The sequence below is a fragment of the Furipterus horrens genome, unplaced genomic scaffold, assembly GCF_987537825.1.
Source record: "Furipterus horrens unplaced genomic scaffold, mFurHor1.1.pri manual_scaffold_7, whole genome shotgun sequence".
Taxonomy (NCBI): Eukaryota; Metazoa; Chordata; class Mammalia; order Chiroptera; family Furipteridae; genus Furipterus; species Furipterus horrens.
Genome location: NW_028327177.1, coordinates 102755397 through 102768938, shown reverse-complemented (window position 1 = coordinate 102768938; position 13542 = coordinate 102755397). Strand labels below are relative to the sequence as shown.

The 13542-nt window shown below is 46.4% G+C and overlaps 1 protein-coding gene across 4 annotated transcripts in view; it reads right to left on the bottom strand.

The window, feature by feature from the left end:
- Positions 1-158: 158 nt before the first annotated feature.
- Positions 159-13542, bottom strand: part of MTMR14 (myotubularin related protein 14) — a 57603-nt gene continuing 44219 nt past the window's right edge. For 2 of the 4 annotated variants that reach the window (XM_090284106.1, XM_090284109.1), the window contains 2 exons: positions 4080-4235; positions 159-745 (listed from right to left, as the gene is read on the bottom strand). In XM_090284106.1, coding sequence (XP_090140232.1) covers positions 562-745; positions 4080-4235 — 340 coding nt within the window. In that variant the 3' untranslated portion in view covers positions 159-561. The remainder of the gene's footprint in view (positions 746-4079; positions 4236-13542) is intronic. The other 2 variants (XM_090284108.1, XM_090284107.1) reach the window with 2 other exon arrangements.

Here is a 13542-nt window from a genome sequence, read left to right as displayed (position 1 = left end):
GCCTGACTACATGTCCCCATCTCACTGAAGAGACTACCATGACTCAGGAATTAAGGTACACCTCCCAAAACCCCTTCTTCCAGCACAAGGATGGACAGTGAGAATCTTCCAAGTAACTTCACAGACAGCAACCAAATGAGGATGCCAGAGAACTGCTGTTTAGAAAGACTTTGATTTTATTTTGTGTGTCAAACTGCCTATTCTCAGTGCAGGTGACCCCCTCCTCCCTAGGAAACAATGGAAAAGGGGGTGCCTTTCGTGAAGTATTGGCCTCCGCAAGGCCCCAGGGAATCCCCACACAGTTCTGAGTTGGCAGGAATCCTAGCAAAGACTAGGGTGGGTGGGAGGCAGTGACAAGAGGTGTGACGGTCATCAGTCAGGAAGTTGGGGGTTGGAGAACCCTGTCCTTGGCCCTGCTTGGCTTTGGGGCTTCCATGTGCATGATGGCAATGAGTGGGAGTGATTTCCCCTGACCGTGAAGCACCCCTTGGCCAGGCATGGCTTTGACTCCACTCAGGGCTCAGGTGAGAGAGGAGCATAAACTGTTGTGGGTTGGCTACTTCATAAGGTGCTGCTGTTGGTGCCCCGGAGCCCAACACCACGGACAAACTGCTCCAGCAGGCCCCCAATGGCACCAGACGGACTGGGGGCTGCTGCCCGAAGCCCCACTGTGCTGCTGTATGCAGCCAAGAAGGCTGAGCGCACCTCCTGCAGACGAGTCTCCCGTTCACTCAGGGCTGCGAGCCTATGGAGAGGAAAGAAGAATGAATGCATTATCATGGGGCAGGATCGAACAACTTCCTCATGCCAAAATGCTGATCCTTGTCTTCACCAGCACAAGACCAACACCTGTCCTGTGTTCACACCACCCTTATAGTTCAGGCCTCAAATATCTGACCCTGTTCTCTTAAACCATTCCTTTCAGTTTTCAGGTTACTGTTTGTACATGGAAGCAGCACCTTTTATTGGGGCACTGGCCCAACTTTCTATGGGAAACAACTATCTCTGGATAATTTTGAAGGGGAGAAGCCAAGCAGGAGGGAGTTTGCTCTAATAGCTGTTGGCTTCCATTCCTTAGTAAGAACAAGCTGAGGTACAAGTCTTACGTCTAACTGTAGGGAGACTCTAACATCAGGCATTGGGCCTTGGTTGACCAAAAGGCTCAGCTTTCTTGAGGCCAGGACCTGGAGCATCCTGGGATTAAGGTCTCGGCAGTGCCCTAGAGGGGCCAGGGTGCTCACGAGATCGCCAAAGCTCTGGCTACACCTTCAGTCACTGTGCTCCCAGGTAAACAGCTAGGAAAGCGCTGGCTTTTCCAATAGTATTCTTCTTCTGATGACATGTACTCTTCCTTCCCTGGCCAATACAGGCACTGATCACAGATAGAAAAGAGGAAGCCCCTTCTCTCCCTGGTCTAGAACTGTAAGTCAAGAAGGGGAATGCGTGCATGAAAACTCAGGCTTATCAATGTGTGAATTCCATATGAAGCTATTTGACACCTTGAAGGGTATTTTTTTAAAGATTTTTATTTATTTTTAGAGGGGAAGGGAGAAAGAGGGAAGAGAAACATTAATGTGCAAGAGAAACATTAATGTGCAAGAGAAACACTGATCAGCTGCCTTTCACATACCCTCAAACGGGGGACCTGACCAGGAATCAAACAGGTGACTTTTTAGTTTGCCGGATGACGCCCAACCCACTTAGCCATACCAGTCAAGGTTTGAAGGGTTCTTTAATAAAAGAGGCCTGAGGTACCAGCCACACCCAACCCCTGGACTAAAAGGCATGCAATCTAGAGGTGGGAGAGCCATGGAAGCAGAGGAAAGGAGAGGACTCAAATGGAGAGACAGGTGACACACCTATATTAAGATGAACCCTCACGTTCCCTTCCACTGAAGCGCAAAAACTAGCCCTAACTACTAACTTACTCCAACATATCCCCAAAGAGACCAATCCCTGGGTAATCCCTCCTGGGACTTTGTCAGAAGCAGCAGAAATGTCCACAATTCCCAAGCCCAAATGATTTGCACCCCAGGTCCTGGGGAACAGATGGAGGTATAAAAATAAATGACAGTCCCGAGGAAGTATGGGGAGAACAGATCTAGAGAAAGCGGACTGGTGGCACTGAAGTGTGCGCGTGCGCGCATGTGTGTGTGAGAGAGAGAAGAGAAAAAGGAGGGAGGAGTTAGGGAGGAGGAGGTTCTAAGGAGAAAGAAAGTCAAATAGCTCTCACAGCAGCACTAAGAAAATGGAGCAGACACTGGATTCCTGCAATACCAAGAACAACTCCAAAGCGTCCCTTGGCTTTTGGGGGAGATGCATGGCCCTAGATCTTTACTTTCTTAGGTTTCACATAGGCTGGAGGCCATTTATGTGTCTTCAGCTTTTCCTCAGAGCATATAACCAGGAGAAATTCAGATTAGTAGTTTGTATTCAGGGAACAGCCAAAGGTCCACATGAGGGCATTTCTGGGAGGCAGAGGGGGCGAGGTCACAACTTATTTAAAGACAAGAAAACTGGAGTCCAGAGAAGATATGTGATCCATGCACAGACACAGCAGGTTATGGGTAGGCAGGGACTGGAGCTACCATAGTGCCATTAGCTTCTCTCAAAAGATGAGCTAATGGGCTCAGAAAGTCAAAGCTGACACCCCTAGACATAGCTGGTGAGCAGAATAGCTAGGATTTGGACTAAAATTTCTCTGATAACAAAGCCCAAGCATTGAACTCAGATACTGTGTAACCTCAGCATGAATTAGCCTTGATTCCACACCCTCCCTGCAGTCTTGGAGGCTATGAGATCACATAGAACCTAGTCCTCCTCTGGGAACCACCAGAACCAACCAGAATTCTGCGCTAAGAGCTCAGAGAGCTGCCCAAGGTATAAACTATAAGATCTGGGACTGGAGATGCCCATTTCAGTGGCTAATGTCAGGTAAGTGAGTGGTGCTATTAAGCAGGGGCAGAGATGTCTGTTTGCTATAGAGATAACTTAGGCCAGTGTGGCTGAAGTAGAAAGTACTTACAGAAAGGTACAGACAACTATCTTTTTTAATCTTTCAAAAATCTAAGATATGGATCTTGTTTCTGGCTTAAGGGTTTGGCTACAAAGGCTGTACCAGGCACTAGTAGCCTCTGAAGTCCCTGGGCTACTCCCCAGCTGCAAGGCCACCACGTGAGTGCCATCCTGGAACCCCAAGGTCCAGCCCCTGCCTGCCCTAAGCGGGGATCTTTTCAATTCCCTAGGGCAACTTGCCTTCAAACTATCAGCACCGGGGGGTATGAGCTGGATTCTGGTGGTAAGGGTGAATCTGCAGCACCTGACGTTTATTCACCCATGGTGGTGAGGGGAAGGCCCTCAGGCAGCCACAGCCGAGGAGCAGCCCAGCAGGAGTTACCCAGGCCACCAGAGGCTCTCCTGGCACTGACATCTATCAAGCGGCAGAACAGGCAGGGGGCAGGGATTGCCACAGAGGCATCCGCTCAAGTGGATACGTTACAAGTGTTGGAAGCCCAGTATTGAGACTTGGATTTTAGAGGCTTGGGGTTTAGTATCACCACCCGAATTTCCTGACCAGAAGGAGCAAAAACAGGAGACAAAAATGAGGAGGGGATGGCAAGGAACCTATGGTTCTAATAACGATGAGCACAGGCCTAGGGCTAACCCAGCAATATTCTGGCTCTGGTCTCCGCCATACACCTACCTTCAATTCACTTCCCCACTGTTCTGTTTTCAAAGGATTCTCCTGTCAGGCAAAGCCTCAGACAGAAATAGAATCGTCTACAGTTACAGTCCAGCCAGCTTTCCCTCAGGGTGTGCCTCGAGACACCCCCGGATGGGTTTTGGAGGCTGGGGAGAATGAACATACATTCCAGTGCACTTCCTGAGCAGCCCATAAGGCCTCCTTTGTACCTCAGGGGTCCATGAGCAGGGAGGTATACTAGCTAAGACACGGGTGGGGCAGGGATCCCAGGACAGCTCCCCGAGCTGGCTTCTGCTTCATTCCTAACCAGCACTCTTCATTGCTCACCAGCTTTTGATATGGGCAGGGGAGCATCCTGCCTTCTCAATACACTTACAGACAACTGTTAGGGAGCTCCTCCGGGAAGCTGAAAGGGAGAGAGGAGTCTGTGTGCAGGACAGCCCGTTCCTGAATACTGCCACAGCCTGTTACCATCTGCCAGCTGCCAAAGTCTGTGGAGAGAGAGGATCCGGGCAGGGAATGGTCCACTGATCTGGGACAGAGAGGAGAGAGGGGGAGATGATGCAGTCAGTCATATGCCTGACGGGAAGCAGTGGAGGGGAGGGGGTTGGGCAGCCATGCTGGCCCTGAGCCATGGCCACAAGGTTGTTGGTGGGGCATCTGTAAAATCAACTGCTTTCTCCAGAAGTGCAAAGACAGCTGGATAGGCTGTGACCAAGAAAGAAGGGTACAGACCATAAAGCAGGGTCAGCTGTGAGGACAATGCTTAGTGCAAAGATTTTTAGGAGCAAAAGAATAAGAGCAAAGCATGGTGACAAGAGGTGAGCCAGCAACCAACACCAAGGATCAGGGCTGACAGAGCAAGTACAATCTTAACAGCACCAAAAGGAAGTGAGCAAGGCTGGATGTCCCAGACACCAGGGAGGCAGGATCACCTCACACTTCCCAGCATGCAGATTGGTGGGGAGGGCAATGCAGAACCCAGAGATTACTGAGGTCCTGTCAGAGAGGTAGGAGAATAAGCCTCTGGGGACAGTGAAGGGTGGTGACCTAGATTAAGAGGTGCTGGAAGCCCTAGTCCCCACTCTGTAGCGCCGTCCAGGAGCCCTAGTTTGCATTCACAAGCACACCCAGCAAACTCACTGGCTATGCCCAGAGGGAAGGGATGAATCAGGCAGGCAACTTGACAGCTTCATTAGGCCTTTTTTAGATGGAAGTTTGTGTGGTGCAGAGAGAGGAACATTGTATTAGAAATCTACTGCTGCCACCTCCTTCCCACTCAAGCCAACCCCACTCTGCCATCTCTGGGTAGCAGCCTAGCCAGTAGGGGTAGAAGAGGAGTGGAGATAGGGATATATCAAACAAAGGCCCCTTTCATCAGCTACCCCATGTCTCAGTCCCCAGAGATGCATCATCTTTGATGCTAGAACCTTTATTCTTTATTTCAAGAATAGCAGAAGGTGCTCCTGTAGGGACCCAGAAACAGGGCAGAAGCATGAATAGTGGTGTAGGAATGGGAAACAGAAAAAAACATTCATTGACCTCGACCCACCCAGTTGGCTGGTGTAAAGGGCTCCTAGTCTGAGGCAAGAGTTTCCTACACTGGTCACATCAGGCCACCTTATCCCCAAGCAGTTGCCACCTGTATGCAGCTCTAGCGGCACTGCATCTCTAGTGATCCTTAACCACACCCATTTTAGAGACAAGGAAATGGTAGCCCAGACAGGTGAAGACACTTGCCCAAGGTATCACAGCTAATGAGTATGAGAGATTTTTAAAGTCAAGTTTGATTACAGATTTGTCCCAAAACAGAACCACCTTGAGACAAGGGGAAACAGATGGCTTTCTACATTAAAGCCACCATGAATCGGAACCTCTTATAACAGAACTTGTCACATTCATCATTCCTGTTAACTCTGGAAGGCATTAGAGATGAGAACAGGACATGGTCTGCTACCTGGTAGAAACCCCTAGTGCCCAAGAAAGCAGGGCGGCCTTGTTTCTAGATGGAGAAAGTTGGTACGGCGCATGCAGTCTGTAAATCAAAGAGACAGGAGATGGCAAGCCATATGCCACAGTCTGGCTCCTGCCCAGTGCTTCCTCCAGGTCATGCTGGGACCTTCAATCAGCATAACCCCTCTGAGGTCAGCCTGGCTCCACAAATCTCCTCTACTGTTCAATCTTTAGTGTAGTTTATTTTCCAGTTTTAGTGGTTTGTAGGAAAACAATTCCTAAACACAGAAGTGTTGAGGGACTGAAAGGGATGCTGAGTAGAAGAGGCTGGGCAGGATGAGGCACTCCTGGGGCAAGGACCACAGGGGTTTCTTTTTCCCCCAACCTTATTCCCCCAGAGCTACCAGAGGCTCACACTGCCAATGGGAAAATAGCAGACGGATGCAATGTGGTTAGAAAGGCTCCCTGCAAGGATTCCTGGTTTCCTAGGCGAGTCACTTCCCTTTACTTCCTCAGTGTCAAGCAGGCAGCACCACCAGGCAAGAACCACACCTGGAGCAGTCAAAGGACAGGTGTGGATGGAGTAGGCAGCACAGATGGCATCAGGGGACATGATCCCAGAGGATATGAAGCCATCTCAGCAAGTAGCCATCTTCTGCATCTTTTCTAAGAGTGAGCATACAGGCTCCAAATGAGTCTTCCTACTTGAGGCTTTTGTCAAAGAAAGGGCTGCAAAGCAACCGTTCAGCTCATGGGTTTTAGAGCAAGGGACTGTGCTAAGCAGAGAAGTACTCATAAATGCCAGTTTGGATTAGCTGACTATAGGGGATACCTAAAGATGAAAGGAAATCAGTCACCAGAAGGGAGCACTTGTACCTGCAAGTGAAAGGAAAATGTTTCATTAAAGGTAAAGAAAGGAAGGAAGGAAGGAAGAGAGGGAAGAAGGAAGTAAAAGAAAGTCTCAATACACATGTAACTAAGCCATCTTTAACAAGACACCATATTCTTTTGCCCCATACCCCTACTCAAGCAAAGCAGAAAAAAAAAAAAAAAAGAAAGAAAAAGAGAGAGGCCTGAGCTCCACCTCCTCTAATATCTAGTCTAGAGAACTGGAGGGAATATTGGGATAAGCTACCTTCAAACTGCAGAACTGGAGCCAAATGTTGCTTCTAAGGTCATCTGTTCACATCCCTGTGGCTCACAACCAGGAGGTTGGCTTCTTGGCAACACTTCACTCCCTTAGATAGATATAGCCTAGGCCCTCTTCATAGCACCAAAGAGGCTGCAACTTCTACCTTCCATCCACCTCCTGCCAGATACCCACTGTGGACCAACTCAGGTAGGTGTCTTTTAGATAGTCCCATCCCAGCAGAACTGGCCTAACCCACACGGCTGAAGCAAAAACAAACAGATCTGACCAGGCCTTTTACCTATGCAGTGACCTGACATGGCCCACTGGCCCTCATATATGTGACTGATAAGGACAGGTCCTTAACCATAGCTACAGTTAACTGAACATCTATAGAAAAGATGAGTAGTTATTATATGCCAGTTATTTCACTCCATGACCTCAGTTAAACCCAAACTTATGGAGACCAGGATCATTACACCCACTTTAAAGATGGGATTCAAAAAACTGAGTTCACAACTACAACAGGAGGGTGAATGGGAAGGCTGTGCCACTGAGCCCAACACCGACTACATAAGGCCACTCCTCCAAGACCGGGAGACAAAGCAGCTCTATCTAACACATAGAAATTAACATGGGGAGACAGCCAAAATGAGGAGACAAAGGAACATGCCCCAAGTGAAAGAATAGAACAAAACTCCAGAAAAAGAACTAAATAAAATGAAGGCAAAGAGTCTACCAGATGCATAGTTCAAATCTTTGGTTATAGAATGCTCAATGAACTTATGGAAAGAATAGTGAGAACCTTAACAAAGAAATAGAAAACAAGAATGGAGATAAGAGCCCTGGCTGGTGTGGCTTAGTGGATTGAGTGCCAGCCTGCAAACAAAGCGTTGCTGGTTCGATTCGCAGTTGGGGCACATGGCCTGGGTTGTGGGCCAGGTCTCTAGTTGGGGGCATGTGAGAGGTAACCACACACTGGCATTTCACTCCCTCTCTTTCTCTCTCCCTTCCCCTCTCTCTAAAAATAAATAAATAAGATCTTTAAAAAAAAAAAAGATAGAAAACATAAAAAAGAACTAGTCAGAAATGAAGAATACAATAACTGAAATGAAGAATATGTTACAGGGAATCAACAACAGAGCAGATGAAGCAGAGAACTGAATCAGCAATCTGGAACATAAGGAAGCAGAAAACACCCAATCAGAACAGCAAAAAGAAAAAAGAACCTGGACTTCTGGCCAAAATGGAGGCATACATAGACGCTGTGTCTCCCTCCAAAACTAAGAAGGAATACAACTACCTGAAAACTAGAGACAACCAGAAATTCCAGAAAATCAGGCTGCATGGAATCCAACAAAGATATAAAGAAGAATATTCATCCAGACAGGGAAGAGGAGTGGAGCATGGTGGAGAGGACGCATTCTGGAGGCAGGGGCGGCAGCAGCAATAGCAGCTGTGGCCTGCTGGCGGAAAGTGCAGTCACACATTAAAAAAAGTAGGGAGGATCTGGCTGCTGTGGCTTAGTGGATTGAGTGTCGGCCTGCAAACCAAGTGTTGTTGGTTCAATTCCCAATCAGGACACATGACTAGGTTGCATGTCAGGTCCCCAGTTGGGGGCATGTGAGAGGCAACCACACAGTGATGTTTCTCTCCCCTCTTTCTCCTTTACCCTCTCTCTAAAATCAATCAATCAATAAAATTGTTAAAAAAAAAAAAAAAAAAAAGAAAAGGTATGGAGGAACACCTGGGGAGTGCTCCCAGCACCAGAGCAGGCAGGGCAGCTCACAGTTCCAGCGCTGGGGAAAATAAAGCCTCATTGCTTTTGACTGTGAAAACCAGTGGAGGCTGGGGTGGAGGAAGAAACTGCCAGTCTCTCAGCAGAGTCTGCTTGTTTAGAGGGCCCTCTTGGTCCTAGAATATCTGCAGATCCACCCACTCTAGGAACCACAACCATGTCAATATCTAGAGGTGCCAGTCCCATAACGGAAGTGGGAGAAGGGGTGAGTGCTGAGCAAGCAGCATTGTTCCCTCTCAGACCCCTCCCCAAATACAACACCACAATGTGGTGAAATGGGTCACCCCACACTGATGAACATCTAAAGCTCTGCCCCTTACAACATAACAGGTGAGACAGCTCTACCTAAGACACATAGGCAAGCATAGGAGCCTGTCAAGTTGAGGAGACAAAAAAGTATGGCCCAAAAGAGGGAACAAATCAAGGTTCCAGTAGGAGAACTAAGCAATGAGGAGATAGCCAACCTAACAGACGAGGAGACAGTCAACCTAATAGATGCAGAGTTCAAAACACTGGTGATAAAGATACTCACAGACTTAACAGATATGCTGAGTACAGCAAACATAGAAGGGAAGAAGTGAAGGCTAAGCTAAGTGAAACAAAGGAAAATTCACACAAAACCAATGGGGAAGGGAAGGAAACCAGGGTTCAAATCAATGATTTGGAACATAAGGAAGAATCAGTCAACCAACACAGAATGAAGAAACAAGAATTGAAAAAAATGAAGAGATGCTTAGGAACCTCTGGGACAATTTTAAATGTGCCAACATCTGAATCATAGGGGTGCCAGGAGAAGAGGAAGAGCAGAAATTGACAACTTACTTGAAAAAATAATAAAGGAAAAGTTCCCAAATTTGATGAAGGATATAGACATACAAGTCCAGGAAGCAAAGAGAGTCCCAAACAAGCTAGACCCAAAGAGGACCACATCAAGACACATCACTATTAAAATGCCAAAGGTTCAGCAGGAGAAACAAGATGGCGGAGGAGTAAGTGGAAGCTACACTAACTTCCTCCCAGAACTAGTCTGGATTTACAACGTAATTTTGGAGAAATCATCTGGAATAACCAACTGAACACCAGCTGGAGAGAAGTCTTATAACCATGGAGAGACAGAAAAGGCTGCTACATCACAACGTGACCGGTAGGGAGTGCGGAGACTCGGAAGGGCTGGCTGGCGTCACACGGGTAGCAGCTGAAGGGACTGAGAAACAGCTCAGCAGCCGGGGATTCCCCCTGAGAAGAGCAGGGTCTAAAACCTCAGCTGAGCTTCCCAGCATACAGCAACAGAGTGGAAAGTAAAATAGTATCCAGCTGAGAAAAGCGAAAAGCCACAGGCTTTCTTGCTAGCCGGAGAGAAACAGCTGGAGAAAAAGAGCTCTTAAGCGGATCACATATGAAAATATTCTGCCCCCACTTACCCTGGGCACAAGCAGAGGGAAGACAGAGAGGACAGGAAATGCTTGGGGAGAGTTTGGTGTGGTGGCTTTGAGGGGAGAGCTGGGGAAGCGGCCGGCCGGGTCCCAGTGCTGACTCATCCCCACACTGCAGGCAGACCATTCCCGGCCAAGTGGCGTCAGCCTGAGGGGAAGCAAAAGCCCCGCCTACAGGAATTAAGCTGCCACACCCACGGTCCTTAAGCCTGACGGCTGATCACAGATTGAATAGATTAACAACTAAAGGAGTCAGACAAAGGCAGTAGATCCCTGGAAGTCTCCAACAGGCTGCCTAGGCCCAGACTGGTACAGGATCTGACGCCACCAGGGGCAGATCCAGGAAGTGCAGATCATTCTAAGAAGCACCAACAAACAATAGGAGTCACAAAAATGGGGAGACAGAGAAACAACCCCCCATTGAAAGGAAAGGAAGAGTCCCCAGAAAGAGTGCTAAATGAAATAAGAGGGGAGCAAACTATCAGATATGGAATTGAAAGCATGGATTATGGAGAAGCTCAATGAGCTCAGCGGAAACTACAAAGAACTCCAGAAAAGCTACAGTGAACTCCAGAAGAACTATAAAGAACTTAGTAAGAATTATACCAGCATCAAAAAGGACATGGACGCTATCAATAAGAGCCAGGAGGAAATGAAGAATACGATCTCTGAATTGAAGAACACAGCAGAAGGAATTAAAAACAGGCTAGAGGAAGCAGAAGATCGGATCAGCGAGCTGGAGGACAATGTAGACAAAAACTCACAGACAGTGCAACGAAACGAAAAAAGACTGAACAAGACTGAAGAGGCTCTAAGACAGCTGCAGGACAACACGAAACGTAATAATATCCGTATCATAGGACTTCCAGAAGGAGAAGAAGAAGAGCAAGGAATAGAAAACCTCTTTGAAAAACTAATGACAGAAAACTTCCCTAACATGAAGAGAGAAAGAATCATGCAAGTCCAGGAAGCACAGAGGGCCCCAATGAAGATGAACCCCAACAGGCCCACTTCAAGACACATCATAATTAAAATGCCAACATTCAAAGACAAAGAGAGAATCCTAAAAGCAGCAAGAGAGAAACAACTAATAACATACAAGGGAGCTCCAATAAGGCTATCATCAGATTTCTCAGCAGAAACACTACAAGCCAGAAGGGAATGGCAAAATATATTCCAAGTAATGATAAACAAAGGCCTACAAACAAGAATACTCTACCCAGCAAGGCTCTCATTCAAAATGGAAGGTGAAATAAGGAGTTTCCAAGACAAAAGAAGGCTAAAAGAATACATCTCCACCAAACCAGCATTGCAAGAGATGCTAAAGGGTCTGCTTTAAGAAGATGAAGAAACAGAGAAAGACAGAGAGGAACACGAGTACAAAGGGGGAAAATGACAATGAATAAGTACTGAAAGAAAGAAGGAACTTCTACCATTTGCAACAACATGATTGGAACTAGAGAGAATTATGCTTAGCGAAATAAGCCAGGCAACAAAAGAAAATTACCTTATGCTATCACCTGTTACAGGAAACTAATAAACAACACAAACAAATGAGCAAAATTGAACCAGAGGTATGTAAACAAGGAATAAACTAACAGTAACAAAGAGGGAGATGGGAGGGAGAGAAGTGGTAAGAAGGGGAAGGGTCTAGTCAAAGAACATGTATAAATGACCCATGGACATGGACAACTGGGTGGAGACTGAATGTGGAAGAAGCGGGGGCAGGGTGCAGGGAAGCAAGAGGGGGAAAAAAGTGAGACGAGTGTAATGGAAAAACAAACAGAAAAATTTTTAGTGGGGGGGAAAAATAAAAATATAAAGAATAGAAATGCAAGTTCAGTGAATATTAGAAGGACAAGGATTTTCCTTCACACTGTATATATTTTCTCCCTATCTGATCCCTCCAGAATTTGGCATTCTAAAGAAGTAATGACCTAAGTTTCTTTGCATAAAACTAATAAGACCAGTTGTTAATAGAGGTTTTTTGTTTTTTTTTTTTAACTAAGACTTTGAATGGAATGTCATGCCTAAAGGAGACATGCTTGGGCTTTGGTTGTTACCAAAAAGTCCTGAGCAACTGGGACTTTCAAAGGTAATAAAAGTCCACGAGATAAAAGGCCTGGTACCGTGGATGGATGAGCGGTCCATAGCAATCTTTCTAGGGAAGGAATGAAGGTTGTTTTCCTGAAAGATGGCTAGAAAGGACCTTAAGGCACAATGGAAAACCAGGAGGACCTGGAAAAGACAGGTGTTTACAGGCAAGGCTGAATGCTAGGTATGTGGCTCAGCTTCTGTGCCCTGAAGGGCAGACTGAAGGTCACCCTAAATGTTCCTTGCGTAAGTTCCAGCAAAGCAGAACTAAAGATCATAAGTGATCATTTGCTGCTCTTGTTGTGTTTATGCAAATGAACAGGATAAATTAAGAATGAACTTAATGCAGTCCCTTTAATGACAAGGAGGGTAATCTTAGGGAGAAAAATCACGATTCAAGGAAGATCACAATGCCCAGTGGTAGACTATAAAGTAGTGCAGCTAACAGTCTTTAAAGTTTCTTTTCATTTAAAATTTGTTTTCATTTGAAAGTTAAACTGTCTGTGGCATTATCAAAGATGTTTAATTTACAGGCAAGAAGAATGTCAAATGCCTTGCAACTGGATGTCTTTCTAATAAGACAGTCCTACAGATTTAGAGACTTGTATGTGCATTATGTTACATAAATTAACATGTGTTTTCTGTTTTCAAAGGGCATAAGCCTACAATCTCATTACCTGAGTGATTGTACGTATAGGCCTCACTTAATCCTGTCTGCATTGCTGCCTCCTGACACTCAATGGTTTGGCTGAACTAAGTGGCTGGGTTGGTGAAGAACGGGGTGATCTGTGGGCTTCACTTTAAAACTGGTTTCTCTTTTCTATCCTAATGGCTTGGACAGAAAGAGCCCAGAGGCCTGAGAGGGGGGAAACCTAAAATATTTCCCTCAGTCCAAACTAAGTATAATGGGCAAAAGGGTTTTGGACAGGTGAGATGTACCTGGCATACCTTCCTCCAAAGAAGCCCTTCTTTTCCCTTATGTGGGACATTGAAAAATTAATACCTGTCTTTTGTCATCCAGTGGTTATGGATTGAATGATGTCCTTTAACCCTGTTGCCCCCAGAATACAACAAGGATGCCAGCCTGTTAAACCAAGCATGCCGTTGTCCAGAGACAGCCAACCAACCTGGAGTCTGCACGATCCTTCCCCTTGTGGGAAGGCCACCCTCCCCTCCACACCCCCACTCTTATTAGGGATTTCTTGACCCAAGGGTAGGTAGGACGACGACCATGTCCAGCTTGAAGCAGCTAGAGGAGCTCGAGACCTTCGTCCATTGTCCTTTATAAGATTGTAAAGGGTCTTAAGTCTGAGAGGGAGGGATTGTTATTTTTTATTGTTAAAATATTTAACTAATTAATTAATTATTTTTTTTAAAAAAGAAGAATATATGAAAGGGTGAGGCAGGAGAGCTTGTATGTACGACCCATGGG